General features: G+C 54.9%; 2 protein-coding genes across 2 annotated transcripts in view; one reads left to right on the forward strand and one right to left on the reverse strand.

Annotated features, from left to right (window-relative positions):
* Window positions 1-704: 704 nt before the first annotated feature.
* Window positions 705-4,092, reverse strand: LOC121037494 (olfactory receptor 6B1-like). Its single transcript, XM_040486940.1, has 3 exons — window positions 3,948-4,092; window positions 1,908-1,987; window positions 705-1,683 (listed from the first exon to the last, which is right to left on the reverse strand). Exons 1-3 carry the CDS (start codon window positions 4,090-4,092, stop codon window positions 718-720), a joined length of 1,191 nt encoding a protein of 396 aa, XP_040342874.1. The 3' UTR covers window positions 705-717.
* A 4,358-nt stretch (window positions 4,093-8,450) lies between these two features.
* Window positions 8,451-16,587, forward strand: part of SCART1 (scavenger receptor family member expressed on T cells 1) — a 23,504-nt gene continuing 15,367 nt past the window's right edge. The window contains exons 1-3 of the mRNA XM_040486941.1: window positions 8,451-8,565; window positions 8,934-9,030; window positions 16,320-16,582. Coding sequence (XP_040342875.1) covers window positions 8,560-8,565; window positions 8,934-9,030; window positions 16,320-16,582 — 366 coding nt within the window. The 5' untranslated portion in view covers window positions 8,451-8,559. The remainder of the gene's footprint in view (window positions 8,566-8,933; window positions 9,031-16,319; window positions 16,583-16,587) is intronic.

Genomic DNA, 16,587 nt, shown 5'->3' on the forward strand with positions numbered 1-16,587 from the left:
ACAATGCGTGTGTGGGGGCTGTGGCTGGGGCAGGCATCAGGGCCCACATACACTTTCAAGCCTGGCCTCGCTTACTCCACCTACTCCCAACAGAGAGGGATGCTGGTCACAGGGACACTGGTCAGGGGACGCTGGTTTCAGTGGCCAGTTCTGGTTTTCATTTGGGAATATCCACCACTCCTCAGAGTCTTATTTGTTCTGCTGGGTTGTCAACACACCTGCCCTGGGCATCACCCTGCACGGCCCAAGACCTCCCATAACTGCAGGGGGTCGTGGTGCTGCAGCTGACCGGGACTCCAGGGGCCTGGTTAGAGGAGGGAGCGCCCAGCTGCCTGGGGCCTCAGCAAGGACGTGGGGCCAGCCTGCAACCTGGCCCCCCACTCTTGCATGATGTGGGGGACGGGGGTGTCCCCACCTGGAGCGGGGGTAACTGGTACTCTGCAGCAGTTGTAAAGTGTCCCAGGATGATACCTTGTGTGGCACCCGGAGAGGGTCAGGGTTGGGGGCTCCACACGAGGCGTCTGTTCTAGGCATTGGGAAGGGGTGAGCCAGGTTGAGGTGGTCACCAAACCTGTGTCCTGGGCAGGCACCACTCAGATGAGGGACAGGAAGGGCTCTGCCTTCAGCCCCTCACCCCATCGGAACCACTCAGGAGATAAACCGGAGACACAGAGGTCTGGAGCAGGTCTGAGGGAGCGCGAGGTCCCAGGGGGGCCCCTAGGACGGGGCACCCAGGGCCTGGGCCACCCTCTGCACTGCCTTGTGTAGGGCCTCCTTGACCTCCTGGTTCCGCAGGCAGTAGATGATGGGGTTGAGCAGGGGCGTGAGCACCGTGTAGACCACGGACACCACCTTGTTGAAGTCAAAGGAGTAGATGGCGCGTGGCCGGGCGTAGATGAAGAGGGAGGCGGAGTAGAAGATGACCACCACGGCCAGGTGCGAGGCACAGGTGGAGAAGGCCTTGCGCCGGCCGGCGGCGGACGGGATGTGCAGCACGGTGCCGAGGATGGCGGCGTACGAGAAGATGGTGAGCTGCAGCGGCCCCAGCAGGATGAGCAGAGCCAGGAGGAAGTCGACCAGCTCCGCCACGGACACGTCGGAGCACGCGAGGCTCAGCAGGGGGGACACGTCACAGAAGAAGTGGTTCATGACGTTGGGGCCACAGTAGCCCAGGCATGAGATGAAGAAGACCTTTCCCAGGGAGACGGTGAAGCCCGAGAGCCAGGAGCTGGCGGCCAGGAAGCTGCAGAGGCTGGGGCTCATGATGGCCGGGTAGCGCAGGGGGCTGCAGATGGCCACGTAGCGGTCATAGGCCATGACGCCCAGGAGCGTGCACTCGGTGCAGGCCAGCGCCAGGAAGAAATACAGCTGCGTCATGCAGCCCGTGAAGGAGATGTGTCGGAACTGGGGCTCCGCCAGGCTGAGCAGCATCTTGGGCACAGTGACGGAGACGTACCACACCTCCAGGAAGGACAGGTTGCTGAGGAAGACATACATGGGCTTGTGCAGCTGGGGGCTGACCCGGATCACGGCGACGACGACCACGTTCTCTGTGACGGTCAGCATGTAGGCCAGCGTGAACAGCACCACCAGGCACATGTGGAGGCCCAGCGAGCCCGAGAAGCCCACCAGGATGAACTCTGTCACCTCCGAGCGATTGTCCCCGAAGGGCATGGTGTGCACCTGGTGGCAGAGACAATGGGTCAGATGCTGGCTGGTGGGTGGGGTGCTGGAGGCCACGGCCCCTGCTCTGCTGCCCACGGGTGGGCCTCCCCTCAGGCACTGGGTGGGATCTGGGCAGATGTGGGCTCTGCCCTGGGGCCACCGGCCCTGCCTGGCCGCAGACTGGATGAAGGCTGTGGTGTGCTGGGTGCCATGAGAACGTCTCAGGGGCCCGGCCTGGGGACCTGCTCACCGGTGTGGATGGGGCCCCACAGGATGGTGGGGGAGGCCTTGGCCAAGGTCACCCAGGTTAGGAGAATGGTTGCTGTGGGGAGGGGGCAAGGGGTTGGCCTGGGGTGGACAGGGACCTGCTGGGCTCCCGCCGTCTTCTTGGGTCGGGCGGGGGGGAGGGTATCTGCGGCCATGAGATGGGGCTTCCTCATCTGTACGCACGATGACAGCCAGAACTTGCCCTGCAGGTTGGATGCAGACCTATCGCACCTCCAGGGGGGTGAGATGCCGAGGAGGACGTCCGTGGGCTTGTGCCGCAGGGGCTGATGGGGAACACGGCCACTCCTGGGGTGCCAGTTCCCTAGAAGAATTCAGGGTCCCAGGGAATTGGGAGGATGCAGGAAGCCGAGTTTCCCACCCTGGGTCCCCTTTTCGCCCTGTCCTGGCCAGGTGAGCCGTGCTCCCTGCCATGGGCCCTGGGGGTCCAGCCCTCCACCGCCCGACTCCATGTGTGGCTCGCCTGGTTCTGTCCAAGCCGCACTGGTATGGCCACAGGTGTGCAGGGGGCCCTCAGGGCCATGACTTCCTGTGCCCCCCCGATTCCAGCCCCTGCAGGGATGGCTAGGGGATCAAAGGGGCAGGACTGGCAGGTGGCTTCCTTGCCTCCACAAGGACCTGTTTCACAACAGTGAAAGGGCCAGACCCTAAAAACAGAAGTCAGCTTCCTTCACCCCGGGCGTTCCCCTCCTGCCCGCCCACGGGTTTCCTGGCTCAGGGGCCCCCTGAAATGCTCCCCTGCACCCCACCCCACATCAGCCAGGGCCTCTGTCCTAGGAACGTCCCTGCAGGCCACAGGCGTGCTTCCTGACCTCCAAAACCTGTGTCGGGACCAATCCACTCATTTGTAGAACGGTTGGGGTTTTGGCTTCTTACCTGTACCCTGAGTGTATCCGTACACTTGACGTGGAAGTGAGTTTGCTAAAACAAGCTGGCTGATACGGAGAATGGGCTTGGAGGACAAAAACCAGCCTCCGCTCTGCATCTTGCTGCCTTGAACCCTCAAGTTTAGTATATGTGCTGCCGAAGCGAGTGCTGCTGTGAGCCCTCAGAGGGCATCGCCCACACCAGGCCTTACCCACCGGGGCCTCAGACCTGAGCTTGGGGCCGAGCGGGGTGTGGAGGGCGGTCCTCCTGCCCTGATGGAGTAGATGCCCCTTCTGGGGAGGCCCTTGAGCCCAGCACCTGGTAGGGTGGGCTGCCCCCAGCCCAGGTGTCAGCTCTTCTCGGCTTCCTGCCTCTTCCCGGAACCCCAGAACTCCCCAGGGCTCCTCCTGGCCTGTGCCCTTGAGTGACCACAGGCCCTTTGCCTCTCTCCCCTGCATGCTGCCCCAGATCCCAGGCCGCAGATCCCAGAGCTCTAAGGTGTGGCTCTGGAATGGGTGGCTCCAGTTTAAACCCCACCCTTTCGGAGACACCTGTGCCTAGGATGGGATAGCCACCCTCTCTGCCTCGGTTGTCCCATGGGGTCAGAACAGACCCTTGCTGGGCTGTCCTGGCCCCAGAACGCCACGAGGGGGTGGGGATACACCAGCTTGGAGGACCACAGAAAGCCTGCACATCTGCTGCGTTCACTCGGGTGGGCTTGGTGGCCCGGGTGGGCAGCGATGCCTATGCAGCAGGAGGTGGCCTGGCCAGATCTCAGTGGGCCTGGTCAGCTCCCCCGTAGCTGGGGCTCTATCTCTCCCCCACTGTGGCCCCTGGTGACTCCAGGAGTGTCTGCTCAGACCTGCCACTGATCAGCTGTTGGACTTGGAATCAATGTCTCTCTCATCCAGAGCCTGTTTGTCTGTGTGAAAGAGGGAGCAAAGCCGTCAGCTTAGCCGACGGGATGGGAGACTGGTGCTTCATTAGGGGCCCCAAGTTCTCGTCACACAGACAGGAGAGGACACACGGGGAGTCCCCAGGCTCCACCGTGATGCTCCATGTGTGCTCCCCAAACTTCACATGGGTGCGGAATCACACGTGTCCTCCCCCAAACAGATTCGCTCAGGCACCCAGCCTCCCTGAGTCAAAGTCCCGCACGCCCCACGAGAGGCCCCTGACGCAGGTGTTCATGCAGACACCAGGGTCCTGCCAGCTGGACCCCCAGCGGACGCCCCCCAGCGGATCCAGATCCGGCACATAGACCTCGGTGCCCATGCCTTAGACACACAGATGCCCCTATAGACCCGGTCCTGCCCAGGAGACAGGTGCTGGCCCCCACCCCCCACGGCCTAAGCCTCAGGAGCCATACGCTGTGCCACAGAAACACACACGGACACAGGGATAAACCCCCAGACCACAGACACCTGGCCCCTCAGAGACACTGGTTCGAGACAGACTGCTCAGCTTGTTGCCTTCATCGCATGCCTGGGCACACACAAACTCACGAGCAGGGGCTCACACAGGAGCACACACAGACACAGGCGCACATGCCTGTGCACATTCAGGGATGCACTGCACACAGACACGTGCACCTTTCAGCTCTCACCTGTGTGGAGACTGCTGGTTTTAGGTGGGAGATCGGGTTTGGAATCCCAGCCCTGCCCGCCCTCTGCTCTCAACCCCCAGCCCCAGCTCCTCACGGGTGGAAGGGAGGGTCTCTCAGTTCTCTGGCTTTCCTCAGGACTCGGTGCTGTTCCAGCCAGGGACTCAGCAAAAGCGGGTCCCTACCTGGTCCTTGAGTGCTGAGAGGGGGCTCGGCATGAGAGGTGACAGAGGGCTCTGACAGGGCTGTGTCCTGATCTCAGCTGAATGTGGCACTGGGTGCCGGCCCCATGCGTCTCCCCCTCCCAGGGATGTCACATACCCCGTGAGCATGTAGGTCCAGGAGAGAGCTTGGAAGACACGAAACGAGATGAGCCGCTGCAAAGACCCCTCCTCACAACGAAAAAGACAAAGAGACCTCAAGTCCGAGGCGGCCACTGGTGCCTCCCCTGCTGTCTGCATTTCACAGGACCAAGAGTCAGGTGTGGGGGGAGAGTACGGGGGACCCCCGGTTCGCGGCCGTTGGGAACATCCCCTCTGCATGGGGAGAGCCTGGGCAGCCCAGGAGCCGAGCACCCCCAGGCCCCCCAGACCATGAACGAGTGGGTTTCTAAAGCATAACCGAGCGGCAGACGGAAAGCTTACCTCAGCCCTCGCTCACCATCTGCTCACTGGAGAAGGTCTCACAGGAGAGACAGGCAGAGCAGGAACTGGGCAGAGTGGCAAGGCTCCGTCCCTCCCCGCTGTCCCAGGGGCTGGTGCCCAAGACACCAACGGCTCCTCTTGGGAAACCCTTGAGCCTCTGCTCAGGGACCCACACCCCCTGGGAGCAGCTTTGTCAGCCAAAGTGGCCAGAATCAGAGGCCAGATGGCCTCTCTGGTTTCCTTGTGGGCACAGGGCAGCTGTGACCTGATGGGGGTGGGGTGTGGGTGTGGGGGTCACTCTTGTCCAACCAGCAACAGCTCGGTGCAGCAGAGGGGCCCGGAAGTCTCTGCCCCCACCCCACCAGAACCGTGGGTGACGAGCAGGCCCAGGCTGGTCCCAGACCCCACTCCCCTGAATGGGCTCCATGCTGCCTCATGGTCACCCACCTCCCTGCTCTCCAGCTGGTCACTGTGAGGGTCACATGAGGTGGTCAGAGACGCCCCCTTGTCAGCTGTGACACAGCTGTGGGGCAGAGGTGCGTCCCTCTCTCCCACAGAGGTGGAGGTGAGAGGAAGGTGTCCAGGACCCCGCACTGGGCTACAGCCCTTCCCTGCCACGTGGGGTCCAAGGTCTGCCCACACTGTCCTGTCAGTCTCTGTACTCAGTCAGAGAAGGGTCCCCACAGGCCACAGGGGACGGCAGACCGGCCCCTTAGAGGTGGGCAAGGGACCTGCTGTCTGCTGGGCCTGGGGTCCGTGCCTCAGTGGAACCCAGATCTCTGGAGCTGCCTCTCTGGTGGCCCAGGGCGGCATGGGTCGGCCTTGTGTCCCTGGGCCCCTAAGTCATTTTAAAGAAGTCACGTGTTCTCAGCAAAGTCTGCCGGCTCCTACGGCGTCTCAGCCGGGCCCTGGACTCCAGATACGACACTGAGCAGACAAGCTCCTGTGTGTGGCGCTCTGGTGTTGCAGGGAACCCACAAGCGGGATTGGGGAAGAGCGCTCCCGCCAGCGGGGTCATGGAGGAGGTCTGGGGTGCGGTTATAGCTTGTCCAGAACGCTGCGGACTGCGGGGGTGGCGTGGGCTGCCGGGTGGGGAGTGGGGTGATTTCTGTGTGCTGGGTGTGGCGGGACAGGCCTGGACTCAGAGCTGGGGAGGGCTCGGCGGCCCAGCTCCCCGGTGGGTGCGGCCTGGCGGTGCCCCGGAGACAGGCCAGGTTCTGGGCAGAGCAGGGCTGCCGGGGAGGGGGGGCAGACGGGCGGGGTCCAGATGGGGTGCAGGCTGCAGTCCGAGCTCGCGATCACCGTGGTGGCGCAGGGCGTCGCTGGGTTTGCTGATGGATCCGGCGTGGGGTGCAGGAGCGAGGGCCCGAGGATGTGGGATCGGTGGCTTTTGGAGTCTTCGGGGGGGGGGGGGGGGGGGGAGGAAGTTTTCCGTGTGCAGATTTAGGATGAGGGGAAGTTAGGTGGGGGCGTGGACATGTGAGTCCGGAACCTCGCGGAACCTCCCGGAGGTGGGCGCTTGGGGTCCGCCAGGGAGCAGGGCTGGCTGGCTGCTCTTCCGTTGCTGTAGGCTAACTCTCACTCGCGCTGGACGAGGCTCTTCAGGTGCAGTGCGATGCGACAAGAGCGTGGCCAGCGGGAGTGGCCAAGAGAGGACGCTCGGATACTGGCCCACGTGTCCACACTCTCGGCCCCTATGCCATCTTCCCTGCTGGGCCTTGAGGCAGGGCTGACCATGGCGCCCTGGGCTCCACCTGTGCCACCAGGCAGCTTTGCAGAGAGGTGGCTGGAGCCTTCCAGACAGGAAGCTCTGTGACCCGTGTGAGTGTCCTCGCCCTCGCCCTGGCCTGCTTGGGGCTTCCTGCCCTGGTGCAAATCCCAGCACCCCTGCACCCTCCCGGGAGCCTGGCCTGTCTCCAGCAGTGGGGTCGAGGGTCTCTCCGCGGGTGTGTCTTGGGCTGTAGGGCTGCTGGCTTCTTGCTGGTTTGTTGCAGACTCTGGTGGCTGGGTGGAGTTTTCTTCTGGGGACCCCAGCATCCACAGACAGCCCTCCCCACTCACAGCTCCCGGCCTCCTGTTTCCCTGTGCCCGCTCAGCCCCTTCCCACAGACACCCCTGGCTTCCCATGGCCCAGAACCTCACCTCTGGATCCGAGCCGTGTAGATGAAGGTCCTGTCTGTTTCTCACATCACTGCCCCAGCACCTTAGTCCCACCTCGGGCCCACCACCCCCTCCCCAACCTCAGTGCTCACCCCTTCCCCCTGCAGCAAGATCTCTGGCAGCCTCCCCCCCGCCCCCCTGCCCCCCCGTCCCTGCCTTCCCCAAGCAGGTGTCCTAAACTCTGGCCCCCGCCCCACCCCTTCTCAGAAAACAAGCCAAGGGGCAGGGACTCTGACATCCTGCTTCAGACACCTTATCTTTATGCACACACATCCTGGGGGCTTTCCTGCTCCTGGCTGTGCTGAGCTCTGCACCTGGCCCCCAACCCCTAAGTGCCCTCCCCTGGCTTTTGCTGCTGGGTCTGCCTTCTAACGTCAGCATGGACACAGGCTCCAGCCTCCTGTCTGAGAAGCGAAAGGGAAGGAAGCCCCAGCCCTCAGACTACACCCTCTGCCCCTTGGTAGCAGCACCCGCCTGTCCTCATCTACCTTCTCCTCGGCTCTAGTGTCCCTGTCAGCTGGGCAGCAGGCCGCCCCTCCTGTCCCTGGCCTTCAAGAAGCAGAGAATCCCCTCCTAACCCTGCTGTCTGCTTCCGTCCACACTGGCTGGGCAACAAGCATTGGAGACCCCACAACTGCGTTACTGCTAATCCAAATGGGGCTGCACAATTCTGCTGCTCGTGGGTTTGACAGCTATGCCCGCCCATTCGGGATTCCATGTCAATTCTAGAATCATTTTGTTAGGTCCGGGATCCCTCCTTCAGCAGTTAATTTGGGGGATTTTTTTTCTGTCTTTGCAAGATTGAGTCTTCTGGGCGCCTGGGTGGTTCAGTTGGTTAAGCTTCTGACTCTTGGTTTCGGCTCAGGTCATGATCTTGGCTCATGGGATCGAGTTTCATGAAGGGCTCTGTGATGATAGTGTGGAGTCTGCTTGGGATTCTCTCTCTCCGTCTCTGCCCTTCCCCTGCTCATTCTCTCTCTCTCTCTCTCTCTCTCAAAATAAAGAAATAAACATTAAATATGAAGATAAACTTTTCTGACTCATAAACTTGGCGTATTTCCATTCTTATTTAAACTTTGCTGCGATGTCTCAGTTGTCTGTGTAAAGGTTTTCCACATCTTTCATTAGAGTAATTCCTAGATGTTTAATATTTTTGTTGCTTTAATAAGTGGTAGCTACTTAAAAGAATTCATTTTCTGTTTGCTGCTTTTATGTAGAAAGATAACGGCTTTTTGTTTATTAACTGTGTCCAGTGAGCTTGCTAAGTAAACTTTGTCATGAATTCTAACTTCTCTGCAGATTCTTCTGGATTCCCTATATTCCCAGTGGCATTGTATGTGGGTAAGAGGGCTTCACCCTCCCATCCTGTCTTACAACTTCCTTCTCCGAACTGACTGCACCGTGAGAGCCCCCAGGGCAGAGCAGAGGCAGACAAGGTGGGGAGGGATAAGGTGGGGAGGGACAAGGTGGGAGGGATAAGGTGGGGAGGGACGAGGTGGGGGAGGGACAAGATGGGGAGGGCTGTCCTGTGGTGTCTCCGGCCTCAGAGAGCCGGACACTTGCTGTGGCGTGTTTCCATGATCCTTGTTATCAGATTAAGGGAGTTCCCTGCTATTTCTAGTTTGCAAAGTATTTATTGTAGTAAATGGTTTTTTTAATATAAAACTTTTTGCCTCTTTTAAGATGATAATATGATTTTTCTCCTTTAGTATTTCCGTGTGACAAGTGACAATGATGGATTTCCTAATGCCAAACCAACTTGGCGCTCCTGGAAGAAGGCCATCGTGGGCACCGCTGGTATGCTTTGTACGCATCGCTGATTTTATTGGTTCTGGGCCCAGGGTTTTCTTTGTGGGAGGATAATCTTTCCTTGAGAACAGGACTATTGAGGGACAATTGACATACATTAAATAGCACATATTTGAAGTGAACAATTTGATTAGCTTCGACATATACATATCTATATCTCCCTGAAACCATTCCCACAACCAACGGAATGTGCATTTTCATCACCCCCAAAACTTTCCCCCTTCCTGCCCCTCCCCGTACCTACCTCTCCAGGCGACCACTGACCTGCTTTCTGTCACCGCAGGTTAGTTTGCATTTCCTGGAAATTCATGTAGTGCAGAGGATGTGGAGGACCTGAAGCCCCAAAGAGCACAACCACTTTGGAAACGGTTCCGGCCTTTCATGGTGACCTACACGCGTTCCTGCCGTCCGACCCCCCACTGTGCTCCTCAGTATTTACTTAAGAGAAATCAGAATATACATCCACCAAAAGGCTTGTACAAGAATGTTCTTAACCGGTTTATTTATAACAGTCCCAAACTGTACACAATCCAGGAAATACACTTTGGAACAATCCAGGCAGCTTTTTCAAGTTTTGCCGGTTGTGCATGTGCTCATTTGTGCGTCCGTGGAACTCACAATTTTACCACACGTGTAGCTTCAGGTGACCACCACAGCAATGACGTGAACTCCCTGGGGCTGCCACCTTACATTCACACCCCTCCACCCCCACATACCTAACCCTGCTAACCTGTTCTTCGTGTCTACCGTTATCTCAGAAATATCGTGTACACGGGATCATGCGATATGCGTCCCTTTCAGATTGCCGTTTTCATTCAGCATAATTTCCTTCAGTTTCACCCAAGTCGCTGTGTGTATCAATACCTTGGTCCTTCTTACTGCCGAGCAATGTTCCATGTATGAATGCACCACGATTTGTTAACCGTTGAGCCACGGAAAGGCACCTAAGTAATTTCCAGTTTCTGGCTACCGTGAACAAAGCCACTGTAAGCGCCAGAGTAAACGTTTCTGCACGAAGGGAAGCTTTCACTGCTCTGGGGTCAATGCCCAACTGTGTGGTCGCTGAGTCGTGCGGGCAAGTCTAGTCTGAGGGTTAAAAAGAACTGCTGAATTATTCTACAGGGCGGCCGTGGCTGCACTGTTCACCTCCCCACCAGCGATGCATGAGTGACTTAGTTTCTTGACTTCTTGCCAGCATTTGGTATTATCACTAATTTTTTAAAAAGCCTTTCTGGTAGCTCTGTAGTGATACCTTATTGTGTTTTTTGTCTGCAGTCACTTAAGGGCTAATGGAGGTAAGCATCCTTTCATGTCCTCGTGTGACACATCTGTATGTCCTCTTTGCTGAAATGCCTGCACACACCCATTTTCTTTCCTTTTCTTTAAAAAAAATTTTAAAACATTTTTATTTATTTTTGAGAAACAGAGACAGAGCGTGAGCAGTGGAAGGGCAGAGAAAGAGTGAGAGAGAGAGAGGGAGAGAGAGAATCTCGAGCAGGCTCCACATTGTCACCACAGAGCCCGGCATGGGGCTCAATCTCATGAATGGTAAGATCCCGACCTGAGCCAAAGTCAGGAGCCAGATGCTCAACCGACTGAGCTACCCGGGCACCCTGGGTTATCACCTTTTCTATTCCAGGTATCGATTTGGGTCTTTTTTGATCTTTGTCAAACTTGTTAGAAGTGTGTTAATTTTACTTTTATTTTTTCCAAAAACCCAGCTCTTTGTTTCACTAACGTTTTGCTATTATTTTCCTGGTTTTAACTTCACTGATTTCTGGTTTTATCTTTATTGTTTCGCTCCTTACTCCTTCCTTTATTCCTTTCCTTCCTTTCACTTTTTCTCTAGATTTTTGAGATAGCAATTTAGATTATGGATTTGAGATCTTTCCTCTCACGTAAGTATCGAACACTATAAACTTCCCTCTCACCATTACTTTAGCGGCATCCCATCAATTCTGATATGTTATTTTCATTTTTTATTCACTGTTTAGTATTTTCAAAATTTCATTTGAGACTTCATCATCAAGCCATGGCTTTTTTAGACGTGTGCTTAATTTTCAAGTGTTTGCAGATTTTTCCATTGTCTCTCTGTTATTGAGTTCTTGTTTTTTTTTCTATTATGGTCAGAAAACATTCTGTATGATTTAAATTACTTTAAGCTTGTTAAGGTTTATTTTGTGGCCTAGGATACAGTCAGTTTGGGTGAATGTACCATGTGTGCATGAAACAAATGTGTATTCGACTTTGTTGTAGGAAGTGCTCTGTGATCCTCTTGGTTGCTGTTCTCCCAGACCTTGCTGAGTTTCTGTTGATTGCTGTGAAGGGCATCTTGAAGTGCCCAAGAATTGTGGACTTGTCTTTTTTCATTATGTAATGTCCCCCATTCTTCCTAGTAATTTCCTTTTATCTGAAAATTTTGTCTGATATCAATATAGCCACTTCTGCTTTTTTTGGTTTAATGTTCACATGAAATGTTTTTTTCCTGAATCAGCACACATTTGGATAATTTTTAAAAATTTGCTCTGCCAACATCTGTCTTTTAATTTGTGTGGTTAGAACCTTTACATTTAAATTATTACTGATGTGTTGGGGCTTATATCTGCCACTTGCTTTTTATTTTCTATTTGTTCCCTTGTTTCTCATGTACGTGTTTCTTTTTCTCTTGTCTCCTTGTGAGTTATGTGAACATTTTTTAGACTTCTATTTTGACGTATTTATAATATTTTTGTATTTTGTATAATTTTATTGTTGGTTGCCTTGTATGGGACTTATAACAGCCTCCTGGTGTTGACATTTTACCACTTCAGGTGAAATATGGAAACCTTACTTAAATTTTGGTTTTTACCCTCCCAATTTAAACACATAATTGTGCTAAGTATTTCCTCTGTATTCCCTGAGCACTACTTCTGGTAGCGTCATAACGTAAAATGTGATTGAAGAAACTCACAAAGTGAAGGACAGTCTATTATAGTCACTTCTACTTTTATCCATTTCATTGTTCTTCTTTCCTTTCTGAAAGCCCCATCTTTTTGTTATCATTTTCTTTCTGTTTGGAGAGTTTTCTTTAACTATCATGTAATAATATGTCTGCTAGCAAGAAGTTCTTTTAGTTTTCCTTCACTTGAGCATGCCTTTACTTCCCCTTAATTTCTGCAGGATAGTATCACACACGTAGAATTCAGGCTTGACACATCCTCTGTTTCAGCACTTAAAAACTGGTCCACTCCCTACTGGTCTCCATTTCAGAGGAGAAATTTGCTGTCATTCTAATTGGTTTTTCTCTGTAGATGATATATCATTTTTCTTTGGCTGGTTTTAGGATTGTTTTAATCTTTAGTTTTCAAAATGTTAATTATGATGTGTTTTGGTGTGAATTTCTTTGGATTTATCCTGTTTGGAGTTTAGTCAGCTTCCTGAATCTGTAAGTTTCTGTGTTGGGAAGTTTTCAGCCATTGTTTCTTCATATTCTTTCCTCTCTCCCCTACTTCTCAGATCTCCATTGATAGAAATAATGGATCTTTTGTTATGTCCCAGAGGTCTCTGAGGCTATATTATTGTTGTCCGTTTTCTCTCTTTTGTTTACATTAGGTAAATTCTATTTGTCTTCAGGTTGACTGATGCTGTCCTCTGTCATTTCCATTCTACTCTTGAGATCATTTGGTGATTTTTTAAAGCAACCTCAGTTACTGTATTTTCAGTTCTATAATCTCCACTTGGTTCTTTAAAAAGTAACAACTTTAGGGGCGCCTGGGTGGCTAAGTCAGTTGAGAGTTCAACTTTGGCTCAGGCCATGATCTTGCGGTTCGTGAGTTCGAGCCCTGCGTCAGGCTCTGTGTTGACAGCTCGGAGCCTGGAGCCTGCTTCAGATTCTGTGTCTCCCTCTCTCTCTGCCCCTACCCTTCACTCTGTCATTCTCTCTCTCTCTCTCTCTCAAAAATAAATAAATATTACAAAATTTTAGAAAAAAGTGTATAATCCAGTAGTTTCTAGCATACTCAGAATTATGCAGCAATCACCACTAGTTGATTTCAGAGCATCTTCATCTCCCCCAAGGAAACCCCATATGCATATCAGCAGCCATTTCCATTTTCTCCTCCTTCCAGCCCCTGGCAGCCACCCAGCCACTGTCTCTGTCTGTGGATTTGCCTCGTCAGGACGTTTCATATCAGTGGAGTCATACAGGTGGTGTTTTGTGTCTGATAACTTTCACTGAGTGTGATGTTTTCAAATGATGAGTGATTTTCAATCCAATGTTTTGGATTGAATGTTTCAATCAATGTTTCAATCCAATTTTCAGTCCAATGTTTTGGACAATTTTGGTTGTGATGTTAGGAGACTTTTCCAGGTTGGCAGGTAGCCACCTGTTTGAGCTCAGGGTGGAGCTTCTGGCCTTTTGTGGCTTTGGTTCCAATGACGGTTCAGTTTTTAGGGGCTTTGTGAGGCTATCCTGGCCTGTCTCATTCTCCTGGTGCTGTGGGGCTCCCACTCAGTCCTTGCTGGTCCCCAGAAGTTGGTTGTCACTGTGTCACTATCTGTGGTGGGGAGTCAGAGCCACTGGGCTTGGGTGGAAGGCAGAGGCACACAGAGCTTTGCGGCTGCGGTTGTGGGCAGATTGGACTACCTGCTTGACTTTGGGTCTGAGTGAACCTGGTCTGTCAGCAGTTATCAGTGTGAGAGGAAACCCGCAGCCTGGGGCCCTTGCTCATGTGCTCAGGGCTTCTGAGGCCCCTGATATGCTCTGGAAAGGCCCTTGCTGTCTCCACTGGTTCCTGGAAGCCATTGGTGACTCCTATTTCTGCATATTTCACTCTGGACTGAAATCTCTGCTCTTGTCCTAGTTGAACAGCAGGAACTGGTTGAGCCCTGGGGGGTCACGGTGCCATGAAGGCAGCTCTCTGGGCCTTGGGACTGGGGACCCTTCTCCTCACTCTCAGGGCAGTCCCTGTTGGTAAGTTTCTCCTTCCTTCATCTATGGAGGCTCCTGGAGGCGGTGGTTCTGTAGAAGCTGAGACCCTGGGGTATGGGGATCTCCTGCTGTGACCAGATGTCTTTCTGGCTCTTGCTCAGCCTGGACATGGATGGGTCGTCCACAGGAGGGCAGGAGGGCATGTGGGCTCCAAAGTGTGTACCCCCAGAGACTCTTGTTCCAACACTGACTGAGCCTAACTCCAGGGTGAACCCAGGGTGCGGAGCTGGGTCAGAGCCTGGATGGAATGAGGGGGCATGGGTAGCGCCTGGTCCCAGTGACCCCGATGGACATGAGGTGGTGATAGGTCCAGCAGAGGGGCTGCTCCACCCCTGTCCCTGGGGCTGGGGTGCTGGTGGGGGAGTGTGAAAGCTGGCTGCACCTGGCATTGAGGGTGATCCCCAGCTCACTCACTGTTCCAGGGAGTGGCAACAACCTGGGGAGGGGGCCCAGGGGTGTGAGGGCTGCCGGGTCTAGAAGACAAGAGGCAGAATCATGGGCAAGAGCCTGTAGAGAGGGGTTCTGTCAGGTGGAACAGCACAGAGAGGCTGGACGTGACAGAATGACCCCTGGGGGTACTGCATACAGTAACACAGAGCCTCTGGGTGAGTGTGTGATAGTATGTGTCAGAGAGGGTGTGAGAGCATGCGTGTGTGTGTTTGTGTGTGTGTGTGTGTGTGTGTGTGTGTGTGTGGTAGGGAGTGTGTGAGAGCATGCATGTGTGTGATAGCGATAGTATCAGAGTGTGTGATAGCATGCATGTGTGTGTGAGTGTCAGAGTGGGTGCATGCATGCATATGTGTGATAGTGTGTCAGAGAGTATATGAGAGCATGCACATGTGTGAGTGCATGCATGCATGTGTGATAGTGTCAGAGTGTGTGAGAGTGTGCATGTGTGTGATAATGATAGTGTCAGAGAGTGTGTGAGAGCGTGTATGCATGTGTGATAGTGTCAGAGTGTGAGGGAGTGTGCATGCGTGTGTGATAGTGTCAGAGTGTGAGCAAGTGTGCATGTGTGTGATAGTGATAGTGTCAGAGAGTGTGTGAGTGCGTGCATGCGTGTGTGATAGTGTCAGAGAGTGTGAGAGTGTGCATGTGTGTGTGAGTACGTGCACGCATGTGAGTTGGGCAGAGAGACAGGAGAGGGTAGCAGTCGGTGTCCAGTGCTCTGGAAGCTGATGGAAGAACACTCTGTTGGGCAGGCCGATCCAAGGTCCAGCAAGAGGGTGACCTCAGGGCTGGACAGTAGGGGCATCCCGGGTGCTGGTGGCAGGAATCTGTGGGCAGTGATGCTGTCTGGCGGGAGCGGTGTGGGAACGCTGGAGGGGATCCTGTTTTGTGTTAAAGATGCAGATATGTGTGCACGTTTACGTCTGCAGAAGAACAGGCCGGCAGGGTGTGAGGAAGCTGTGGGGGAGGATGCCAGCGGTGAATGACGACCATCAGGGGGTGGTGAGAGGGGCAGTGAGAGGGGCGTGCCTTTCTCTGGACCTATATGTGGGAGTCTGTGCTCTGTCCCCTCCTCACATGAGTTCAGGGTGGGCACTGGAGGTGGTCTGGGGTGGCCCAGGCTGGGACTGTGTGCAAGACTTCTTCATGGCTGCTGTTTCTTCTGCACCAGCTGTGGATGGGATTGTGAGGACCAAGGGGCTGTGATGGGGAGAGGCTGTGCAGAGAGAACCAGGGCGCAGGGCCTAGAAGGGGCATGGTTGAAGAAGTGCATCCGTGGCCCTGGTGGGAGGTCCTGTTGGTCCAAGCTCAGGTCCAGGGAGCTGCTGAGACCCTGAGACCTGAGGAGGCCGGCCTAGAGATTGTAACTGGAAGGGCAGGTGGCCGGCCGGTGAGGCAGGAAACAGAGAGTCAGGGGCCCCGGTGCCTCTACTGCACTGGAGAAACGATTGGGGGTGGGGAGGGGTGGCCTGGAAGAGCCACCCCGCTTCCAGGCAGCGGAACACAAGGGCACTTCCTTGCCAAGAGGGTGAGGGTCACCCACATCGTGGGGGCCTCAGAGGGCTTGGGAGGGGAGCAGAGGCCGTGGTCCTGGCGGGAGGGAAGGGGGTCTGTGGAGGTGAAGATGCAGGGCTGCGTGGGGGCAGTGGGAGGGTTTCCATGTGACTCCACCCCATCACCTTTCTGGACTGTGAGTATTGGGGGTGGGGGTAGGGGGACCTGGCTTTGTGCTGAGGCTTTGCAGCAAGGCCTTGGAAGTGGCCCCAGGCAAACGTAGGAGTCTTCCTACCTCCCAGCTGGCGCTGGCTCACCCTCCACCCCGCGAACTGGTTCCGGGCCCCTCTGAGGCTGGCCTGTTCTTCTGTAGGTGGACCAAGAGAACTGAGGCTGGCGTACAGACACAGTCCCTGTGACGGAGTGGTGCTAGTCCTACACGATGGGCAGTGGGGACACGTGTGCAACCAGGAGTGGACGTTGGCAGAGGCATCCGTGGTCTGCAGGCAGCTGGGCTGTGGACATGCTGTGGGAGCCCCCAAGTACGTCCCACTGCCCGGGGAGATGGTGCGGCCCTGGCTCCACAACGTGTCCTGCAGGGGTGACGAGCCCTCCCTCTGGGAGTGCAGCCTTGGGGCCTG

This window comes from Herpailurus yagouaroundi, unplaced genomic scaffold (assembly GCF_014898765.1).
Source record: "Herpailurus yagouaroundi ecotype Mexico unplaced genomic scaffold, PumYag 163, whole genome shotgun sequence".
Taxonomy (NCBI): domain Eukaryota; kingdom Metazoa; phylum Chordata; class Mammalia; order Carnivora; family Felidae; genus Herpailurus; species Herpailurus yagouaroundi.